This window comes from Xyrauchen texanus, chromosome 35 (assembly GCF_025860055.1).
Source record: "Xyrauchen texanus isolate HMW12.3.18 chromosome 35, RBS_HiC_50CHRs, whole genome shotgun sequence".
Classification (NCBI taxonomy): Eukaryota; Metazoa; Chordata; class Actinopteri; order Cypriniformes; family Catostomidae; genus Xyrauchen; species Xyrauchen texanus.
The window spans coordinates 23,203,323-23,225,934 of record NC_068310.1 but is presented as its reverse complement, the minus strand read 5'-3'; the positions used below and the strand labels follow the sequence as shown (position 1 = coordinate 23,225,934).

The following is a 22,612-nucleotide window of genomic DNA, read 5'->3' as shown; positions in this document are numbered from 1 at the left end:
CACACACAACCATTTCTAGGGTTTACAAAGAATGGTGTGAAAAGGGAAAAACATCCAGTATGCGACAGTCCTGTGGGCGAAAATGCCTTGTTGATGCTAGAGGTCAGAGGATAATGGGCCGACTGATTCAAGCTGATAGAAGAGCAACTTTGCCTGAAATAACCACTCGTTACAACCGAGGCATGCAGCAAAGCATTTGTGAAGCCACAACACGCACAACCTTGAGGCGGATGGGCTACAACAGCAGAAGACCCCACCGGTACCACTCATCTCCACTACAAATAGGAAAAAGAGGCTACAATTTGCAAGAGCTCACCAAAATTGGATAGTTGAAGACTGGAAAAATGTTGCCTGGTCTGATGAGTCTCGATTTCTGTTGAGACATTCAGATGGTAGAGTCAGAATTTGGTGTAAACAGAATGAGAACATGGATCCATCATGCTTTGTTACCACTGTGCAGGCTGGTGGTGGTGGTGTAATGGTGTGGGGGATGTTTTCTTGGCACACTTTAGGCCCCTTAGTGCCAATTGGGCATCGTTTAAATGCCATGGCCTACCTGAGCATTGTTTCTGACCATGTCCATCCCTTTATGGCCACCATGTATCCATCCTCTGATGGCTACTTCCAGCAGGATAATGCACCATGTCACAAAGCTCGAATCATTTCAAATTGGTTTCTTGAACATGACAATGAGTTCACTGTAGTAAAATGGCCCCCACAGTCACCAGATCTCAACCCAATAGAGCATCTTTGGGATGTAGTGGAACGGGAGCTTCGTGCCCTGGATGTGCATCCCACAAATCTCCATCAACTGCAAGATGCTATCCTATCAATATGGGCCAACATTTCTAAAGAATGCTTTCAGCACCTTGTTGAATCAATGCCACGTAGAATTAAGGCAGTTCTGAAGGCGAAAGGGGGTCAAACACAGTATTAGTATGGTGTTCCTAATAATCCTTTAGGTGAGTGTATATCCCAGCTTAATATGCAGTGTAAACTATAAGTAAATTTGTATGTTGATTTCGCTCAAAAAGGTGCAAACACTGTGCCTCTGTGACGTTTTCAAACCATTGCTCTGTTTGTTTGAGCATCCCAACCAGCAAATCATAGTGTTATTGGCTCAACCAATGGCATAAGTTGGGGGCAAAACTATTTGTTTGTCCAACCAATTGAAGACGGGAGTGTTTGGGAAACCTGTTATATAACAGACATTATTTTTTAAATTTCACGTGGTGTCGCTAGTGATGCAGAAATTACACACATCACCTTTAAATGGTGCAATAGTTATATGAATGCTTTACCTCAGCAGGTTGGCCCCACCCGCCCAGCTCTTGCACTTGTTGGATCTGTTTGATTTGATTTAGTGAAGGCTTGGGCTGAACAGGAAAAACAGTTTCTTTTGACCACTCATCAACAAGTTTGTGCAGCTCATCTGTGAACGTGCTCTTTCTGATGGCAGAACTCTGTGCTGAGGGACTGTGGTCTGAAGAGAAAATGATGGAACCGTTAAATAAAGATTCCTCTGATCAAATTATGTATGTACTGATTTGAGGCTCTAAAAGGGCCATATTGTCCACCTCTATTAGCAGTCAGCGAAGAGGTCTTCTCTGGCTTGCAATTTGAGTGGAGTCTGCTTAGCTCCCCGCCAGAATAACTGCTGGACTGCTGAAGACTCCCTTGTTTGTGTTAAGAGTTTTTTTTTGTTTTGTTTAAATAAGGAAGAGGGAAAAATAGTCAGGGTGGATTTGAATTATAGTTCAAATAAAATCGTTATAGAGCTAATTAACATCCATTAAGGGAATAAATCACCCAAAAATTTAAAAAACTGTCATTATTTACTCACCCTGATGTTGTTTGAAACCCATGAAATTTTTCCTTCTCACATAGAACACAAAAATAGATTTTGAAGAATGTCCAAAATGTTCATTTCCATGCAGTGAAAGTGAATTGCGATACAGACCATCAAGCTACAAAAGGGATATAAAAAGCAGAACAGTGTGCATTGTGATGGTTTGAAAGTGTGGAAGTATGAATGGAATTTGAGTTCTATGGCAGAAAGCAAGATTTTCACTGAATAACAACTAAAATTTCAGTCAGTTCCTCACACAAACCTTCCATATGGCTTGAAAAGACTTGGAATATAGCACACAAGTCATATTGACTGCTTTTTTCTTAATCCTTTTTAGAGCTTGGCAGTCTAAACCATCTACATTTGTTGTATGGAAAAGAGAAGCCTGGACATTCTGCTAAACAGCTCCTTTTGTGTTCAATGGAAGAAAATACAGGCTAGGTGAGAACAATTTTATAATTGTTATTTTTGGGAGAACTATCCCTTTCAGATGAACTCTGACAGAGAGCAGTACCTTGGTGTATGACTCCATTGTTATCCATGTGAGAGTGGGGTCGGGGCCGGAGCTTGGCTTTAGAGGGTCGGGGTCTACGTGAGGAGATGGCGAAGGGACTGTTGGGCAGAGGAGGTGTCCTAGGCAAGGTCAGTGGAAGAGGCTGCCTGTGGTCTTTAAAAGAGCGAAGCTGCCAGTACAACTCCTGCAGCTCTTTGTTCTGCTGTGCCTGCAGGTATACCACCTCTTTAATGTGTCTACAAAACAAGAACAAAACAAGAAAGAGGACAAAAGAGAATTAGGAAAAAGTAGGACCTTTTCAAAATTAGAAACCTTTGCTTAAGAGAAAAAAGCAGTATTATAGACGATTTGCATTTAAAACAAAAAAAGATACATTTACTTGAGAAGCTACATTACATTAGATATTCAGTATTGTTTTCAGACATATCTAACCCTTATACAAGTAAGGTTAATGTTTAAAAGAAGAAGAAATAAATAAACAAAACTCTTTTGCCAATGGGGTAAGAAAAATTGACAACTTCTCTTACTTTTCTCTCAGCTTGTGGAGTTCTCTCCTTAAATCTTCATCCTCCACCTCACTCTCATCATCGCTGCTTCCCAGGGGTGAGTGACCCCTGGGTGGGTGGCTGGGTGCTGTAGTTCTCTTCTCCTCTTTCTCACCATTCTTCCCTTTCAATCTCCTCCTCTCTCTGTCCAGGTCAGGTGAAACTGGGGAGCTGGCCATTAGATGTTCCTCTCTCTTTTCAGCCTGAGTGACAGAGAAATGACCAACTTGTGCTGGAGGGGGTTCTTTGGGCTGGGACACTGGAATCACCTAAGAGCAAAGGGAATGAGAATAAGTAGGTACATTATACTATATTTGTAAACTCTGATTACTATAAAGTACAATTAATGAAGTGTACACTATTTGCAGACTAGGACTGGGAGATGTATCAAATATTCACAATTTTGCTGGTAACATAAAATCAAGCAACATTGTGAATCTTGTGAGAATTTGAATGCGCTTTTTATTTGGCCATTAAATTTCCATGTCATTAGACTAATTTCACGATTCCTCATTGTCAAGCCACTCTGACACTGATAAATGATGTTTAAACGAGCAAAATCTCGGATTTAAGCAAACAATTGTGTGAGAGTTGGAAAGTTTGATTAATTTCCATGAATCAATTCAAACGGTTTAAAATAATAGATTCAAAATGTTTACTTTTATCATATTATTAAAAAAAATTCATGGACGTCTCCATGTGGCATTTCTTGCATGTATAAAAAAAAGCATGGGCTTAAATATTGTAATAAAATTATTAAACATTATAATAAAAAATGATTAACTATAATTCTTCCTTGTGTTCAATTAGTGGAAAAACTTAATTTGTAGTTTTTTTATTTTTAGATTACATTAAACATTTAGAATCAAATTTCTACAATGGCTGTTTGGTCAATATGATGGTTTCCCCTTTCCAGTCATTGCAGATCAAATACATAAATCTTAAGTGTACATTTGGAGATATTTTCTTTTCTTCATTATATCACCCAGCCCTACTGCAAACCGAACGTTTTTTATTTATAAATCAAGAAAGAGGATTAATCAATGTTGTTTCTATCCATATTATCTGTATTTCTATCTCTGGTGTAGTGTATTGTCTTTTAACGTTTGCTGTTCATACTGTCTGACAAGCTACTGGGAAGGCTGATCTACTGTATAAAATTTTATATTACAGAATAATGGCAGCACCTGGAAACGTCCTCTGCGTGAGTAGGGCTGGACATTTGTAGATGTCTCTGTCTCCTCCTTTATCCCCTGACTGTTGGAGTTGCCATCTTATTAGAAGAAAAGAGACGAGAGAACACAAAAGATAAATCACAAAATTAAACGAGAACTAACGATCAGAGACAAACAATAAAATTGGCATAAAAACCAAAACAACAGACAAATACACAAGCAAGCACACAGACACACAAAAGAGACACCACAGACACCTATGGCATTAATAACAGTACACCCTTTTTGGCATGAGATCTCTGACTAACAAGCAACCATGCATGTTCACAGGGGATAGTGAGATTACAGTCAGCAAGGCAAATTACAGCATCACTGGCAGTCCATGAATATGAATACAGATATGATTATCATCTAAGTGGATGCAGAGTGTGATGGGGAGGAGGTGTGGCAGGGAGCAGCTTTAACAGAAGATACAATTTCTGCAGTATACTTTTGAAAACATCTGAGAGTAATAAATACAAGCAATTTGCCCCATCCATCCACACTCTTACAATTGCAATGATCAGTCTGACTGTAATATCACTGTCTGGAGAGTGGAGACATCTCCAGCTGATTGACAGTGATACCTGTCAGCATTTGTGAGGACTCTGAATATTCTAGATCTACTGTATAAGAGTGTGTGTACTACTATTTCTAGCTGATGATGAGGTCCAAAGATGATTTATGTTACAAAACCATACATCCACACATTTGCATATTGTTGCATGTTCCTATAAATTTAATAAAAAGAACAATTTAATTATATTACTTTGGCCTGATTACATTTATGTTATGCTGGGAATTGCACACTACCATAGTACTCTTAGTTTTTAAGTATACTGTGCACAGTATGCTAATGGCAACATTATTCATGGAATACCAGTATGATTCAGTACATTTGCCAAAATGTGCAATATACAACCAGAGCACACAATGTGGCATACTGTAGCCATGATGCAATGCACTCCATTTCCAATGTGATGAATGAACCGGAAAGTCACTTCTACCACACATTTTGTAATTTTTCTTGACCCGAATTGTTTTTTTGTATCCCGAGGTAACATGATGCTACTAGCAGAAAGTAACATACATCATAATAAGGGCATGTAATGACAATGTTTGAAATGTTTAGCGTTGCATATTGTGTATTACTTCACTTACTATCATTAATATGGTAGTATTAAATTACAAACATAGCCTTAGACATGCAGAAAATATATACAAATTTAGCTTTCCAAAAGTCTACCCAGGTAGGAAAGAACAGGATATTACCTAAAAGTCTGATAGTGCACATTAAAAATGGATAGCTGTCATTTATAAAAGGTTGATAATTGTTTGCTTTGCTATTACTTATTTGCTAAGGCTTCAGTGAGTTAATTCATATATGTACACTTTGTAACTGGTTTAAAAAAAATCTAAATAAAAATTTGTAAGATTAAATTCTCTCAATTAAAAACAATTTGCAACTGTTATTTTCTTATTATAATAGACAGAACTTAATAAGAGTGGGTATGATCAATATGAGTGACGACATCTAGATTCATGCCTCTAAAATGACTAAAACCAAAAACAAACAGGTGCAAACTTCTGTACGGCCCATGTAGTTTGTAAATAAGCACTCTATTCTCTGATTACAAGTAGTTTGGTTGCGAGGCCAGGTGCAGGAAGGTGAGGGGCTTGGGCACTGCAATACTGCACTGCATAGGGTAGGACTTGAGACACAGATCCAGGTGTGCCACACCAGGGTCATCCCTCTTCCTAGAGTCTCACCCTTTTCTACATTCCTCTGTTCTTACCCCTGGGTAACCCATGCAGACAAAACAAAAAGGAAGCTACAACAAATGTTAATGTACAGCAGAGCAATTCTGTACAAAAACAAATTCAGGTCATGCAATGATATCAGTACAGATTAAACACAGCAACAACAATGCGACCATGGGAGAACTATTCGGATTAATAACTAATTATTAACTTTAACAGTATTTTTAGGCATTAAAGTGATAGTTCACCCAAAAATGAAAATTCTCTCATGATTTACTCACCTTCCTGGGATCCCAGATGTGTACGTCTCTCTATCTTCTTCTAAAAATCATCATTTGTGTTCAGCAGAATACTTCATCTCTGTAGGTCCATACAATGCAAGAGAATGAGTGCCAAAATTTTGAAGCTCTAAAATCCACATAAAGGGATCATAAAAGTAATCCAATTGACTCCAGTGGTTAAATCCATGTGTTCAGACACAATATGTTAGGTGTGGGTAAGAAACACAAGTAATATTTTATCATAAATTCTCCTCCCTGCCCAGCAGGGGGTGATATGCATGACAAATGTGAATCACCAAAAACAGGAGGAGAAAGGTCTTAAGTATTCATCTGTTTCTCACCCACACCTATCATATCGATTCAGAAGATATGGATTTAACCACAAGAGTTGTCTGGAGTACTTTTGTTACCCTTATGTGGATTTTGGAGCTTCAAAATTTTGGCACCCGTTCACTTGCTTGTTATGGTCCTACAGAGCTGAGATATTCTTCTAAAAATAATTTTGTTCAGCAGAAGAAAGAAAGTCATACACATCTGGGATGGCAAGAGGGTGAGTAAATAATGAGAGAACTTTAATTTTTGAGTGAACTAACCCCTTTACGAAATCCCTATCTAGCAAGGTTAGAGCCAGCTACATTAAGTTGGGTATATTAATTTTAATCTAAACATTTGTATTAGGTCAGTGTCCACCCACACCCCTCAATCGTTCTCTCTCTCTCACGTGCGCGCTTCCTGCGGACACTACCTTGCTGGACTCTGGGCTTCGTGAACAAGCTGGCAGAGTGGCGCAGTTTGCATGCCCAGCTTTTGAATTTGTGAGTCCAGGATTTCTTGCTAACAGGATTTCTGATACTAGGACATGTCAGGTTTAGGCCAAAATATCCACCTCCTTCATTGTGCTGCTGCTTTCCAGGCCACAGAGGGACAGGATGCTGAGAAGTGGAAGGCAACAGAACGTCTCCATGGGTGCAGGTTTCTGAAATGGAGGGGGCAGCCTGGACACATGTGAACAAGAGGAGGGGAACAAACATAAGAAACAGAGGGAAATATAGACAGTAGAGTTAGGAATAATGCTAAGAATGTAAGTGTCATAATGGAGCTAAAAATGTAAATAATTCTAATTACTACAAAAACAGTACCAGTCCTGGATGCTTATTGGTCAGTAGTGTTCCAGCTATGTTAAAATCCACAATAAAGTAACAGCTATGATGCAAAATCCTTGGTTTACCATATCACTTTGCAGCACCCATAGCAGATTGCTACTTTTGTAGTATAGTAATGCAGTTATGTCAGGGATTTTATCTTCTAGTGGAAGGATGGCACTTAAATGGATAGTTTACGGTACCTAAAAATTCAAATTCTAGCAATTACTCACCCTCATGTTGTTCCAAACCTGTATAACATTCTTTGTTTTACCACAATAGATGTTAGGCAGAAAGACAGCATTCGTTTTTGGGTGAGCTATCACTTTAAAGAATTTGCTTAGTAAAATTATATTTTATTGAACATTTGCCTCCTTAATATTTTAATTACGTCAACTTTAAGCCATAAACAGTTTATAAAGCTCTCAAGGCCGTGCTTTTTATTGTGAATATAGTTACAGCAAGAGGTTGTTGTTCGGCAGAATGTGCAGCAGAGTACCTCAATGCTTAAATAATGTCTATTTTTAGAGACAACACTGCATTATCATTTAAATGTGAAATATTAACATCCCACTTACGCTTACTGAGGGTTCACCAGGCAAAGGCGGAGATCTGGGCTCCAGTGAGGGGAAGACGAGAGAGCATGGTGGGGATGTAGAGGACAATGAGGCAGGCTGGTGTTGCACAGCAGCAGATTGGGACAACTCCTCCTCACCTGCTCTCTCCTCTCCATCTGAAGAAGTTGAGGAAGAGCACGGGGTGGTGGAGGAGGAGGAGGAAGAAGAAGTGGAGAGAGGGGAAGTGTCTGAAGAGGTGACAGGAGGGGGGGAGAATGCATAGTGAGGGTCTGAAGACTCGTCATCTCCCACTGAGGTGGAGACTGCAGCAGATGCAGAGGTCGGGGCGCCAGTGGTGACACCTCCCAGTGTTGACCCACTGCCACTGTGCTCCTGATACAGCAGAGTTCTAAGCTTCTCATCCAAAGTCTTAATACGGTTGTCGACAAACTCAATTTTCGGGGGGCCTTCACTGTCTGATTCTGCTACTGAGGAGGGCTGGGCTGGAGAGGTGGTAAATGTTTGGGAGAGGGCTGGCAGAGCGGTTTCAGAGAGAAGGAGAGGTGGGAGAGAGGGGTCTGAAGAGAGTTGGGGCAGGGCAGAGTGGCTGATGGGGTCCTCTACGCTGGCCTCACCCATTGACAGCTCCGACTCAGAGTGCTGGAGAGATGCCTGCTTCTGCACAGCTGGAGGCACTTCGGTTTGTGCCATTGGTAGAGAGTGCAGCATATCATGTGGTAACTGCTGAAGTAATGTCTGTGGCTGCACGACATGGGTCTGCTCAGTGGGGAGCAGCTGTGGGATCACAGGCTGAAACTGTGCTTGAAGCTGTAGGGGATCTTGGGTTTGGAAGGCATGCTGTTGCTGCATGGACAGCATTGTTGGGGCCTGCACTGTTTCTTGAGAAACATACCGGTCTATGGGAACATGTTCATGATTGGTTGTTTTCTGGAGGCTATGCTGCTCCAAAAATGTGGTTTGCAGCATTGGTGGTTGTTGAGATTGAACTGGTATTTGTTGGTGTGGGACCTGCGGTAGCACAGCTGGCAGAACTTGGTGCAACTGTGGCTGCTGGACTGCTGGAAGACTTTCGTGCAAAGGTTGGGGCACTGTCTCCATTGGCATTGGTTGTGTTTTTGATTCAGTTGGCCTTTGGATTGTTTGTAGTTGTGGTTGCAGTGGAGTGACCAAATAGCCTGCCTTTAGAACATGCGGTTGCAGGGGAGGCGTAATCTGCTGTTGCTGAGCCTGCATCTGTTCTGTAGCACCTATTGTTGACTGTAGTGTCTGGGTGTCTTGAAGCTGGTGAGTTGCCAGGGTTTGTTGAAGTATCTCAGGCTTCTGTGAGGTTGCCATTTGGGTTGGAGCAAAAAACTGCTGCGAAGGATCAGCATGGCCAACCAGTGATGCAGGTGGGGACCCATAACCTGACATGGTAGAGAGAGGCTGTTCAGAATGTCTCTGCAATTTAAAAGCATTATCGCCTGAGGCCATGTTGGAGCCCACAACGGCCACAACCACAGGGAAATAAGGAGCAGAAGGGCTTGAGGACATGACAGGGATTGGGTCTGTGATCAAAGTAGCAGAGGAAACTTGTTCTACTTTTTGCATGGCAGTGGGTGTGATGTCTTTGTGGGCGGCAATGGCCGAGGTTGACATGGATGCAGGGGCAGATACAGTAGAGACCGGAGGAGAGTTTGCAGACAGTGAAGAACTTGGAGATGATGCAATTCCAGCAAAAGACTCTGATCGCTGAGGGATTTCATAGTCTGATAATGTAATAGAGAATACATACTCTTTAGTGGTCATGAGTAATATTACTGTTAGTCTAATTACTTGTCAATAATGCTATTTTAATGGAAAGTTCTGAAAAGCAGAAACAAAGTTCTGCACTTTCATCTTATCCATTCTTTCTTTCTTAAATAGGTCATTTCAATTTCAAGTTTAACTCATGACAAAAAGCATTATGGAGTTTGTCTCAAAAGTAAATTGTATTAAAAGTACCTTTCTCGGTTTCTATGGACTTGGGAACTCTGCTCTCTCCCACTGGAGGGGGAGTGGAAGCTCCCTGGTTGGAGTGTGAGTCACGATGGCGAATTGTCTGGTTGATGAAAAACCGCCAGCGACCCACCGGGGAAGATTGAGGGGCTGCATCCGCTACAGCAAAAAGAGAAAAGATTATTACTAATTGTGACATTAGCTTTTAGATTAACTTTATTCTTCAGCATACCAGACCATGACCAAGCACTTACTTGATGCACTGGATGGGGTGCTTACATGGAGCTGCTCCTGAGACAGAAAAAAGATATTAAATAAAACATTTAAAAGACATCCTCATCTAAAAACAACACTACGATTAGTTAAAGAGCCATTTAACAAGGAGTTTGTAAAGTTTAACACATTTGGAAATGCAGACCTGTGACTGAGTGATTAGAATTCCTTGAGCTTTCTTCATTATAGCCCTCAGCTCCTCAACAAAATTTTCTTTTTCAGGCTCAAGGACAAAATCCTCCTCCACCTACACAATACACATTATGAAGTAATTTACAAGTGAAGACACAACACTGTCAAATGCAAAAAAACACAAGTCATGATCACCCAGCACAAAGTGTCTTTATATGCGGTTTCTCAAAAAGCAAAAAGGTAAGAATAAAGTGGCTTAAATTTTTACCATGTAATCTGCAATGTCCTCAGGTGCATCTCCCTCAATGTCAAATTTGAATGTGACCATTTTGTTGCTGTGAGTTTCCAGTTGACACTCTACCATGTTGTCCCCAGTGCACGAGACCTTCGACATGGAGAAAATGTTTAGAATATGATTCAATTTATTAATTACATTTTAAATTAAATGGTGACTTGCAGAAAAATATTGTGCCATTTATACCTGCAACATGCTGAGTTGAAAATGAGTTTTTTCAGTCTTCTGACAGGAAGCTCTCCTCTGAGATTTCACCTTTTCCAGTTTTCCACTAGCCCACAGCATTTGAGACTCATCTCCATTGGTAGGAGCAGAGCTGGATTTATAAAATATCCAAAGTCAAAGTTTTGCTTGTGCACATGATGAAATGTACACAAACATTTGTCAAATAAAGTACAGAGATACATCAAACATACCCTGAAGAAGAACTCTTGTTGGTAGATTGATTTAGGCTCTCCTGTTAAGCCAAAGAAAAAGACAAACAAACAAAGAAACAAACAAACAAAGAAACAAACAAACAAACAAACAACCAACACAGGAACCACCACATACCAACAGAAAAACATAAGAAAAAACAAAAAACAAAAAAACCACAAACCATTAGTTATATGAAAAACTAATAATAATAAAAAAAACTGATATCAATTACAAATATAATCATTTCCAAAATTAAAAATACAGGCAAAGTATTACTCAATAAATCAAAAAATAGCCAAAAATAAAAATAACTTTCTTGAAATCATGAGATAAAATTATGTTTGATTTTGTAAGTTTAACCTTGGGTTTGCAGGTGTTAAGAAGTTAGGTGTGCTCATGAATGCATAATGGGTTTCGCATGTCAAGAAAATTGAATCAGAGAGGAGATTGATGTTTGTATGCCTTCTACCTTCATTGAATTCTATGGACCTTAATTCTGTTCTGAGGAATACATATATACACACACATCAGCCACAACATTAAAACCACCTGCCTTATATTGTGTAGGTCCCCCTCGTGCTGCCAAAACAGCGCCAACCTGCATCTCAGAATAGCATTCTGATATACAGAGTAGTTATCTGAGAAACAATAGACTTTGTCAGTTCGAACCAGTCTGGCCATTCTCTGTTGACCTCTCTCATCAACAAGGCATTTCCATCTACAGAACTGCTGGTCACTGGATGTTTTTTGTTTTTGGCACCATTCAGAGTAAATTGTGTTGTGTGTGAAAATCCCAAGAGATCAGCAGTTACAGAAATACTCAAACCAGCCCGTCTGGCATCAACAATTATCCAAGAGATTATCTAATCATCCAATCAAGTGGCAGCAGTGCTGTGCAAAAAATCAGCAGATATGGGTCAGGAGCTTTAGTTAATGTTCACATCAACCACCAGAATGGGGAAAATGTGATCTCTATGATTTGGACAATGGCATGATTGTTGGTGCCAGATGGGCTGGATTGAGTATTTCTGTAACTGCTGATCTTCTGGGATTTTCACACATAACAGTCTCTAGAATTTACTCAGAATGTTGCAAAAAACAAAAATGCTATTCTGAGATGTGGGTTGGCGCTGTTTTGGCAGCACGAGGAGGAACTACACAATATATTAGGCAGGTGTTATTTTTTTTAATCCCCCTTTCTCCCAATTTGGAATGCCCAATTCCCATTACTTAGTAGGTCCTCATGGTGGTGTGAGGCTCACCTCAATCCAGGTGGCAAGTTGACAAGACAAGTTGCCTCCACTGTCAATCCACGCATCTTATCATGTGGCTTGTTGTGCATGACACCGCAGAAACTCAATGAGTGCGAGAACCACTAATTGCGACCACCAGGAGGTTACCCCATGTGCCTCTACCCTCCCTAGCAACTGGACCAATTTGGTTGCTTTGGAGACCTGGCTGGAGTCACTCAGCACACCCTGGATTCGAACTCGTGACTCCAGGGGTGGTTGTCAGCGTCAAGACTTACTAAGCTACCCAGGCCCCCTAGGCAGGTGGTTTTAATGTTGTCAGCCAAAATACATTTACACAAATCAGTGTAAATGTATTTAACATGGAAAATTGCTGATGTGAAATATTAAAGTGCTTTTGAAGAATAGCTTTTACAGATGTAATTAAAGTGCTTCATACCTGAGCAATGCTCAACAATGCAGCATCACTGTCTGCCAGCGAGGTGGTGGACAACACAGAGCCATAAGTGTCATGGGACTGTGAGGAATTGACAGTAGGAGGGGGGACAGGGATCAGGTCAGCTGGCATTGCATGTGTTGAGACAGGAATTTCTGAAACTGGGACAGCTGGCTGTTGTGTTGGAAGAATGGCAGAGGGTTGTAGGGAAGTATGAGATGGACTTGGGGGGATCTGTGAAGGCATAAAGGCAGCTTGGGAGTAAGGAGGCTGCTCAAAATTCCCAGTAGTTCCTATGTGGGTCTGTGTGTATGTGAGGGCATGCACTGGAACATGTGTCTGGTTGTTTAAGTGTGCTTGTGGTTGCATGCTAGTCTGTGAATGAGTTTGAGCAGGAAGGGTTGGTTTTTGCTGGTTTTGGGGGGAGGGGGGAGGACCTGAGACTATGTGTCCTGTCCTTGCTTGGGTTTGAGGTATCTGACTGGGTAGAATGTGCATAGGGAGAATATGTTGGAGCTGAGATGGCTGTTGCTGCAGATCTTGGGGTGGTACAGCATTTGATGGCAGAAGCTGCTGCACAGTTTGGGCTTGATATTGATTGAGGGGTTGCTGCTGTTGCACAGGTTGGGCTTGATGCTGATGGTGGAGGAATTGTTTCTGCTGCTGCACATGTTGGGCTGTAGACAGCTGCTGCTCATTCTGTTGGGTAGCCTGAGGCTGCACTGGAAGCATCGGCTGCAAAACTGTCTGCATAGAGGCCACACTGACTGACTGTTGCAGAGCCGGTATGATTGGTTGTGGCATAGCCTGGGCGTGCATTTGTGGTTGGTTGGTCTGTTGTGTGTAGCACTGAGTTGATGAAGTAGCTATTGGGTCAATGGAAGGTATAGGTGATAGTGGAGACAGCAATGCTTGCTGACATTGCTGCAGAGGAGACTGTTGTTGTTTCACAGTTTGCGCGAGGTCTAGTTGAACTGACTGGATGGTTTGCTGAGCGACAGGTGCTTGGGCATATTGTGTGGGCAGAAATGTAGCTGCAGCCTTTCCTTGGACATGCACTAGAGGTGCAGGTGACACAACTGGAACCTGACAGTGGAGAGAAGCTGCAGCTTGAATTGGTACCATTTGAGTTTGTGAAGGAAGGATTTGCCCTTTTGAGACTATTTGAATCTGAGTTGGGACAAAAGAGTGAATAGAATTTGGTGTTGGAACTTGTGCCAGTGTTGGTGATGTGATTTGTTGGGTTGGTTGTGAAACTTGCAACTGGCTTGCTTGAATATTCTCTCCCATTGACTGTGCTGTACAAAGACTTTCCGTCTGCAGTGAAATTTGACCACAAATTGCTGACTCCCCTTGATTCTGGATTTGCATTTGCGAAGAAGGTTGAGATGACTGGTGAGGTGGCCTCTGTTGCTGAATGAGTATTGGGGTGGGAACTTGACTAGGTATTTGAGTGGTAACCATTTGTGGAACTGCTTGAACCATAGTTGGAAATTGTAAATCTACCAGGGAAGTTCTATGCAATGGCTGGGGGAGGACAGCTTGTTGCTTCTGAATCAAGACTTGTTGCTGCTCTGTTTGTTGTTGAGCAAGACTTGAATGATATTGAGGTTGTGGGGAAATGTTTTGCTGAGAGTGTTGTAGTTGACTGATTTGTGGTATAGTCTCTGCTTTTATAGTTGTTTCCTGTTGCCCACTATGAACTGTGAGAGTTGTATTCTGCTCCAAAAGTAGTTGTTGTTGTTGCTGCTGCAATAAAACTTGTAGTTGCTTCTCAGCTTGTAGTGCCTGTTGTTGTAACTCAATCTGTTGTTGCATTAGAACTTGTTGCTGCAACTGCGACTCTCTCTGTTGTAGTAATGCCTGTTGATGCTGATCAGGCTGTTGTTGAAATATTTCCATCTGTAGTTGTTCTGTTGGCTTCTGTAGTTGAGGTTGTTGCTGTAAAGCCTGCTGAGGCTGTTGCTGTCGTAATAAAGCTTGTTGCTGTTCAACGTTTTGCTGCTGTTGCAACTGCTGAATGAGTGCTTGCTGCTGTTGTTGCTGTAAAACAGTTTGCTGTTGCTCTAACTGCTGTTGCTGCTGCTGTTTAAGCAAAGCCTGCTGTTTCTGTTCTAACTGTTGCTGATGTAAAAGAGCTTGTTGCTGCTTTAACTGGAGTTGTTGCTGCTGTTGTAGCAAGGCTTGCTGTTCTAACTGTTGTTGTTGTAAAAGAGCCTGCTGTTGTTCACGCTGTTGCTGCTGCAATATAACCTGCTGCTGTTCCAGCTGATGTTGCTGAAAAAGAACCTGTTGATGTTGTATTTGTTGTTCCACTTGTTGTTGTAAAATGGTTTGTTGTTGCTGCTCTATTTGTTGCTGTTGCTGTAGAGCCTGCTGTTGTTGCTCCATCTGCTGCTGCACTGCCATGTTTTGCTGTTGCTGCAAAATAATTTGTTGCTCAACTTGTGGTTGCTTCTGAGGTGATTGAATGTAAACTTGCTGTTGACTTTGATGCTCCAAATGCTTTTGCAAAACAGCCTTCTGTTGCTGCTCCATTTGTTGCCCTGCCAATTGTAATGGCTGCTGGATTGTTTGAAGCATTTGTGGCTGTTGTCCCATTGTCTTTAACATGTTCTGCTCTTGTGATTCAGCCATTTGTGGCAAATAAATTGGCTGTGCCTGCTGTTGCTGTGTCTGTTGATATTGTTCCACTGGGGGTTGTTGTACTGACGTTTGCTGCATTGGTTGTTGAACTTGCTGCTGTTTCACAACTTGTTGCTGGGGCTGTTGTAGGTACACCTGCTGTTGTAACTCACTTTGGTGCAAGATGGACAATGTTTGCTGTTGCTGCTGTGGCAAGGGAATATATGGCTGCTGGGATAAACCTGAATGTGGCTGTTGTTCCTGTAAATTCATGCGGGGCTGTTCTATATGCTGTGAATGTTGTAATAAAACTGTCGCTGGCTGAACCTGGTCTTTCTGCTGTGGTAACAGCGCTACCTGGTGCTGCTGCATTATATTTGCCTGCTTTTGTGGTGTTTGTTGCTGGATGTTTAGTTGCAATGTTCCTGGCAATTCTAACACTGCCTGATGTTTGGGCTGAACAATGGTTTGTTGGGGCAAAACATCAGTGGGTTGTACAGGAGCATTACTAGGTTGGGTCTGCATGGGGGGCATAACGTTGCCAGCTGATGCTATGGGCTCTCCAACAGGGATGGAGTCAGTGTGGACAGCTAAGGGAGCATGGGGCGATACTGAGGAGGTGTATGACTCTGAATGCACAAGAGAACTGTGGGGAGTGGAGGTATCACTAGGCCGAGGGTGTAATATTTGAGAAGGTGTAATATCTGTTGTGTATGGTGGGATGGGCTGGTGTCAAAAATATTTGGAAATTATTGGGAAGGGTGGATTGGACAGAGCATGGAATAGGGAGGCATGTGAGGAGAGAAGGAGGGGGTAGTGGGAGGGGGAAACAGAGAGCGAGAGGAAGCGTTAGTGCAGTTCATTAATCATCCTAGGGAAACAGGACATTTTGGAAAGCAAAAGACCTGGGACAAGATACTCTGTATTCCGTTATTAGGTTATTCCTAGGTGGTATTCAGACTATGATGCCTTTTGTACCTGATTCTATTCCTCATCAGATCAGAAGCAGCAGAATTCCAAGGAGGAATTTCTGTTCAGGTCGGCATCCATTACAACATCCACTATCATTACAGTTTATTTCTAGGCACATTCACACATTATTGTCACTGATTCGCTTCACTTTTGTCATTTTGCTCTTGGTGTGAACAGGTGTTAATAAAAAAAAAAAAACAAGAATCTAAATCAAGTGCTAATATAAATTTGCTTGATTTTGTATTTTTCCCCCCTCCAACACATGCATTCTAATTAACTTGCTTAAGAGCTTCTACCACTCATCTGTATAGTGTCTTGATGATCAGTGTCTTTAAACTCTGAATCAAATTCAAACAAGTTCTAAGTTCCAAATATATTATAATGGTAGCACAGAATTACAAAGGAGCATAGAAAACAATTAGACCCTTCAAATGAGTAGCTAGTAAGATTTGGCAAGGAAATCACCTCAAATAATTTCAGTGAAATTCAAAAACAAATCTGTTCTCTCAACCTAACATCAAAAATGTAGGTCAGTGAACATCATGTAACTCAGCAAATGACCTAGATTGAAGTTACAGTCTGCATAGCGAGCTATCCGAGTAGGTATTTCAGTAAAAGAGTGCCATGTCTACATTGTAAAAACTTAATTTATCACAACTATTTTGATAAACATTACACAAGTCGTAAAACATCCCAGTGGTGATTTAGCCAATTCAACTTCAATAATTTAACGTTTGGCACTGAGATTTGGACTGTTTCACTGGTTTAGTGAAATAGGCCCCCCTGGATTGATTTATTTTAGATATTTCATATTGTATCCAAGAGTGGATTAAGAAAAAAAGAGAAAACACAGCACATAAGACAAGATGGCCACACCTGAGAATATTGTTGAGGCACACTTAATGGGACCTGTGATGTCATGGTGACTGGCTGAATGAAAGTCTGTGCCAGAGGAATGTTAGGAGCCCCACCAGCACTTTGGCCAAAGGAAATGCCAGATATCCCACCATTCTGGCCAACAGGCACATTTAGAATCCCTCCACTCTGACCAATAGGGAGCAGCTGGGGGTGAGACACAACCCCGATACCTTTCACTCCCTAAATGAAAACAAAAACAAATCTTAGCCCACCAAAGGTGTACATTTATACACCAAGTAAATTTTTTGTACTTCACATCAAAAGGTTTTCATATGAATTGAGCTAGAATGGTGGTGTCTGAGTAATTGTAGCAGGAGCAGTACTTACAGAGGTGCCAGAGGGGTAGCTGGTTTGAACACAAGCACATGGGTTCTTGGACTCAGCTAGAGAGAAAGCATGGCTTTGCCCACTTGAGAAAGGATCCCCACTGACAATAGAAAGGCTCTCACCTTCTAAAGAAAGAAAAGTAAAATGCCAACATTCATAGAGCAAATTGGGCCAAACCTTTGGCTAAAAGTGCTTTTCTTATGCAAACATATTTAATTTATTTATTAGCAATGGTGTGAATACACTACATGGATAAAAGTATTTATATATATTTTTTGACCATGCAGTGTATATTCTCATCTTTATGTGTAACTTTATGTTTAAGTGAATTGAATTGTGCACCTTTGAGACTCAATGCATTGCCTTGCTGTTGGACAAGTTTGTTCACTTCTGGCAGCTCTTCTGCCTCCCCCTGCCCCCCAGCACCTATAGCAACAGCTGGACCCAGTGAGGAGGGGCAGGAGGGATGGACAGGGTTAAAGGAGGAGGTGAGGACTGTTGAGTCACGATGCTCGTCCAGACTTTGCTGCTGTTGGAGGAGCTGCTGTTGCCGCCTTTCCCGTGATTTCTTAATTAGAGTCACCCTGTCTCTGATGGATTTCCCCACTACCTTAGCATCACTTTCATGGAAAAATCCAGACTTCACCTAAAAAAAACAAAAAAAAAAAAAAAAAAAGTTTAATTGGAGCATAAATCAAAAAGAAAAAGGATAGATGCAGCAAAAGAGAAAGAGGAACAATGTAGGTTACAGTTTGTCTTAAAGGAAACACAAAAAATGAAAATTCTGTTGTCATTTACTCACCCTCATGCTGTTCCAAACATTATGTCTTTCTTTCTTATGCATAACACAAAAGGAGAAATTTTTATTTATATTTTGGTCCATCCGTTTAATACAATAGCAGTTGATACTTCACTTTAAAGCTTAAAAAAGAAAATAAACAAATTATTAAAGTAGTCCATGCAACTTGTGCTTCAAATTCCAAGTCTTCTGAAAGCACATGATCAGTTTTGGTAAGAAACAAACCATGATGTAATTAAATACATTTGGGTGCCTTTTTTTTTACCTTTTAAGCGAGTCACTATCAACTGTCATTGTATTGAAATGATGGACCGGAATATAAATTACTACTGTGTTCCACACACAATAAGAAAAGAATGACATATAGGTTTGAAACTATATGAGGGTGAGAAAATTACCCACATTTTGGGTGACAGATTGATAACAATAAATGACATCAGGGCACAGTTTTCAATCTTTCTGTACACTCTCCATACATTGTGTCCTATAATGTAGTCTTACCATCTCTAGAGCAACCTCTTCGGCACTATCATTCTCCAGGTCGTAGCTGAACTCGATGGCCTCATTGTCTTTATGCTTGCCCTTGAGTTTCTTAGGCTCCTCAACCCAGATGCGTAGGGCCAGGCAGTCTTTGGAGCCAGTATCTTCCTCTGCAAGCTCCACACGCACACCGGTATCCTCCGCAAAGAAGGCATGATTTAGAAGGTCCTTGACAGAGAGCCTGAATTTGAAATGACAGAACTTAGAGCGCTTCTCGATCTTGCTTAACTTACAGATAAACTTCTGCTGGTTATATGCTTACCGTTCTAATCTATTTTGGCGAATACAGCCCTCAATGATCTCTTTTACCTCTGGGTCATTTACTTTGTCAAAACTGGCAGGTTTGATGCCCTACATAGAGAAAAAAGCAGTCTAATGTGTTAGCAATGCTCCATGTTATTCGTTAACTAGTCATATCCATACCAATTAGTACATACACAAAGTGTGCATTTAAAAACTAATACAAGGCATAATAAATTAGTGCAATCAAGTGTCATGTAGTGATGGAACAATGATTGTACTGTACAAGGCAAATCATGAATCATAAATGCTCACACTTGTGACTTTGCGGTAGATCTGTGCAGCATTTTGGCATTCTGAATATGGGTACTCTGAGGTAGCCATCTCCAGCATGCACATTCCAAATGCATAAACATCCACTGACTCATCATAGTGCTCCTCATACATCTCTGGGGCCATGAACTCTGGAGTCCCTGAGAAATCAATACAACATTCAGATGATATCCTGTTCTCTGAAACATTATCATATTTATCTTCTGTTGCTGTGAATCTGTAAAACTAATGTTTTCATATGTTGATCTTTGAAAGACTTCTTGAATATTTATTTGTATTCTGGTTGACAATAGACAATTATTAACACACACATTGTCAAGAATGCTTATTACAATAATCTACAAGTTCGAAGGCTATGATATGCATACTCCATATGTTGCTTTTTATAACCTACTGTATCAACAAGGGTATATCATGTAATATATAACAAGGTGTAAACCCTCTTCAGATTAATCAGTAAACCACAGGCACATCATCTTTAAATCAATCATGAAAATCAGCCTTGAAGAACACGGCAATGGTGCTCCTTTCTTCTGGCCTGAACCTGGAATTACTGATTGGGTCACTGAGAGTAGAAAGTTTGATCTATGCAGCACATAAGTGTTTTCATGGATACTCCTGGTATTTTTTGCAGCAGCCTCTCACTTAGAAATACTTGCAATAATTGTATAATTTTTATGTAGATGCTGGGAGCATAGAGTAACATTGTTAAAAGCAACAGTGTTCTAAAAGGAAATATTTTTTATGTTTGCACTAATAAACATCTGGCATGCTATCTTGCCTCTCAGCAAATATTTAAACAGAACAAAAAATCAATAGGCATTGATATTTTTCTATATGAACATATAGTACTGCTGTCAATAATGTTGAACTGCAAGCAGTGCTCTTTACTGAGCTCCAAAGACAACAGGAGTTCAGAGCTTAGAGGGGTAGTTCACCCACTCAAAATAAAAAATTCTGTAATCATTTTCTCACCCTCATGTTGTTTCAACCTGTACTTTCTTTCAACCAGGAAACACAAAATGGGAGATTGGGATGAGAAAAGACTCTAGATCAGTCGCTCTGATAGATTCTACATCTATTGTTTACGCAGATAAAATGACTTCGTTTCTAAAAATATTAAATGTTTTATAATAAACAAGTTTGATTCATGAAACAAACCACTTTCTTATGATTAATCTTTTTACATTTTGGTGGCATTAAAACGATTTCATTGAAGTTGTCTCAATGCGCCTTTGAAATTGTGGCATCTGTACACACTGTGATTTAACTCAAAACAAGCATGCATTGAGATGGCTTAAGTGAAAAATATGTATTTATTCATCAGACTTATAACCTTGAACATGTTAGACTGGCATTCCCCACTGAATTTTATCTTGACTTCTGAAGAACATCTCAAGTTGACTGAACATTGTCAATGGGCAAAGCAAATTATGACATATATGATGCAGGTTCAAGGGTTGGGCTTTGCTGCTTTAGGTAAGATAGTGGTGATTCTTCATTATTCATATTGGATGCCATGTTGATGGAAAAACAAATCATGCATATGTTATTGATTCTTTATTATAAATATGCAAATTTGTATAAATACGTGAAGTAGCTAACATGACCTTTAATATCTCTTGTATGCAATGGATGGCTTATTTGTATGGAATGCATAGCATAGCAGAAGAGAAAGTGGCTGTGAGAAAAAAAGTTAAGCAAATGTACTGCAAAAATAAAGTAATGCTTTACTCTCAATAAAAATAACTTTTTAATTAATGAAGTAACTTTTTTTAAGGAGTAATGCAATATTCTAACGAGTTACTTTTAACGTTTCCCAACATTTCCTTAAAAGTTTCCCCAGAAGAAATAAAGTCATGTAGGTTTGGAAAAACATGATGGTGAGTAAATGACAGAATTTTAATTTTTATGTGCAATAACCTTTTACTAGGAAGCTGCATGTAGACTAGAGGCACATACCTATAACACTCTTGGCAAAAGATGTCCGCATGAGGGTTGCAAGGCCCAAGTCACCAATCTTTACTGAGCCGGTGGGGCCCGTGATGAAGATATTGTCACACTTGAGGTCACGGTGCACAATTGGTGGCGTACGGGTATGTAGGAACTGTAGCCCCTTAAGGATTTGCCTGCACCAGCTACGTAGAACCTTGGGCTTCATCACCTTAAAGCGTTTAAGATACCTGAAGCAGAGGAACAGAGTATGGAGATGCCCCAGTGTAAGTAGTGATATTAGTAAGTGAATAACTCGACACAAACTTACATTGGAAGGTTAAATGCATTGGTTTAGATCACTAGTTCTTAACTGATTTTGATCCAGGTCCCAGATTAAAGATTCAAATGTAACCCAAATTTAATGTTGCCAGGGACAATTTTTCTTTTTAACTTGCACAGTTTTGTTCATGGATTTTGAGGTTTCATTAATTTGTGCCAAAATACATACTTTGATTGAATGCACTGTATTTCACAAACAACAAGTGACCAATTTTTGTTCATGAACAGCAGGTGGAACCATATGTTTAGCGTACATACAGCTTTTAAGGAGTTGTAAATATAAAACATATTCTACTAGATCACATTCATTAAGAAAGACACAATCATTAAGATGTAAAGATACACACGTTTTGAGTGTTCCAGAGGTCATGAGCTCCGTGACTAGGACAATGCACTTCTTGCCTCTAAGAACAGACTCCCAGGAGTCATAGAAACGCACAATGTTGGGGTGCTGTAGACCCTTCAGCATCTCAGCCTCCTCTTTAAACCGTTGCTGCTCTGCCTTGGTTAGCTTCCGATCCTGATACATAAACACATACAAAATATTAAATAGTGCACAAAATGTTTATAAAATGCTCTACTCAATACAAGAATATTAAATGATGGATGAGGAACATGAGGAAAAATTGAACTGGAATGCTAATAAATCACCTGGTCTACTAAACCTTAATCAGTGAACGACAAATTTGTTTTAACTCTTGCTAGTTTACATTTCACCAAATTAATTCTACTGATGTAGACTTTATTGGAAAGGCAACAGGAAAAAGCACAAGTACAGATGCGTTCAGAAATTAGATTATAGCATACTAGTGTGTTGTATATCTGTACACTGGATGGTGTTGAATTGTATGTAACAATATGTTTTAAACTAGTATTTAGATTTTTTGTGGCATAAACAATAACCCACTACATTTTTAAAG

At 40.3% G+C, this 22,612-nt stretch overlaps 1 protein-coding gene across 7 annotated transcripts in view; it reads right to left on the bottom strand.

The window, feature by feature from the left end:
• Positions 1 to 22,612, bottom strand: part of si:dkey-151g10.3 (serine/threonine-protein kinase WNK3) — a 61,544-nt gene that overhangs the window by 3,600 nt on the left and 35,332 nt on the right. For 4 of the 7 annotated variants that reach the window (XR_007968741.1, XM_052106142.1, XM_052106141.1 and 1 more), the window contains 22 exons: positions 22,040 to 22,212; positions 21,381 to 21,601; positions 19,401 to 19,558; positions 19,108 to 19,196; positions 18,807 to 19,026; positions 17,849 to 18,152; positions 17,507 to 17,631; positions 17,138 to 17,359; positions 12,668 to 16,015; positions 10,978 to 11,018; positions 10,748 to 10,877; positions 10,535 to 10,651; positions 10,280 to 10,381; positions 10,116 to 10,152; positions 9,868 to 10,020; positions 7,885 to 9,632; positions 6,910 to 7,159; positions 4,096 to 4,181; positions 2,891 to 3,177; positions 2,364 to 2,599; positions 1,578 to 1,676; positions 1,302 to 1,483 (listed from right to left, as the gene is read on the bottom strand). Coding sequence is in view for 6 of the 7 variants with exons in the window: in XM_052106142.1 (XP_051962102.1) it covers positions 1,302 to 1,483; positions 1,578 to 1,676; positions 2,364 to 2,599; positions 2,891 to 3,177; positions 4,096 to 4,181; positions 6,910 to 7,159; positions 7,885 to 9,632; positions 9,868 to 10,020; positions 10,116 to 10,152; positions 10,280 to 10,381; positions 10,535 to 10,651; positions 10,748 to 10,877; positions 10,978 to 11,018; positions 12,668 to 16,015; positions 17,138 to 17,359; positions 17,507 to 17,631; positions 17,849 to 18,152; positions 18,807 to 19,026; positions 19,108 to 19,196; positions 19,401 to 19,558; positions 21,381 to 21,601; positions 22,040 to 22,212 (8,328 nt within the window). In the remaining variant the exon portion in view is untranslated. The remainder of the gene's footprint in view (positions 1 to 1,301; positions 1,484 to 1,577; positions 1,677 to 2,363; positions 2,600 to 2,890; positions 3,178 to 4,095; positions 4,182 to 6,909; positions 7,160 to 7,884; positions 9,633 to 9,867; positions 10,021 to 10,115; positions 10,153 to 10,279; positions 10,382 to 10,534; positions 10,652 to 10,747; positions 10,878 to 10,977; positions 11,019 to 12,667; positions 16,016 to 17,137; positions 17,360 to 17,506; positions 17,632 to 17,848; positions 18,153 to 18,806; positions 19,027 to 19,107; positions 19,197 to 19,400; positions 19,559 to 21,380; positions 21,602 to 22,039; positions 22,213 to 22,612) is intronic. The other 3 variants (XM_052106146.1, XM_052106144.1, XM_052106147.1) reach the window with 3 other exon arrangements.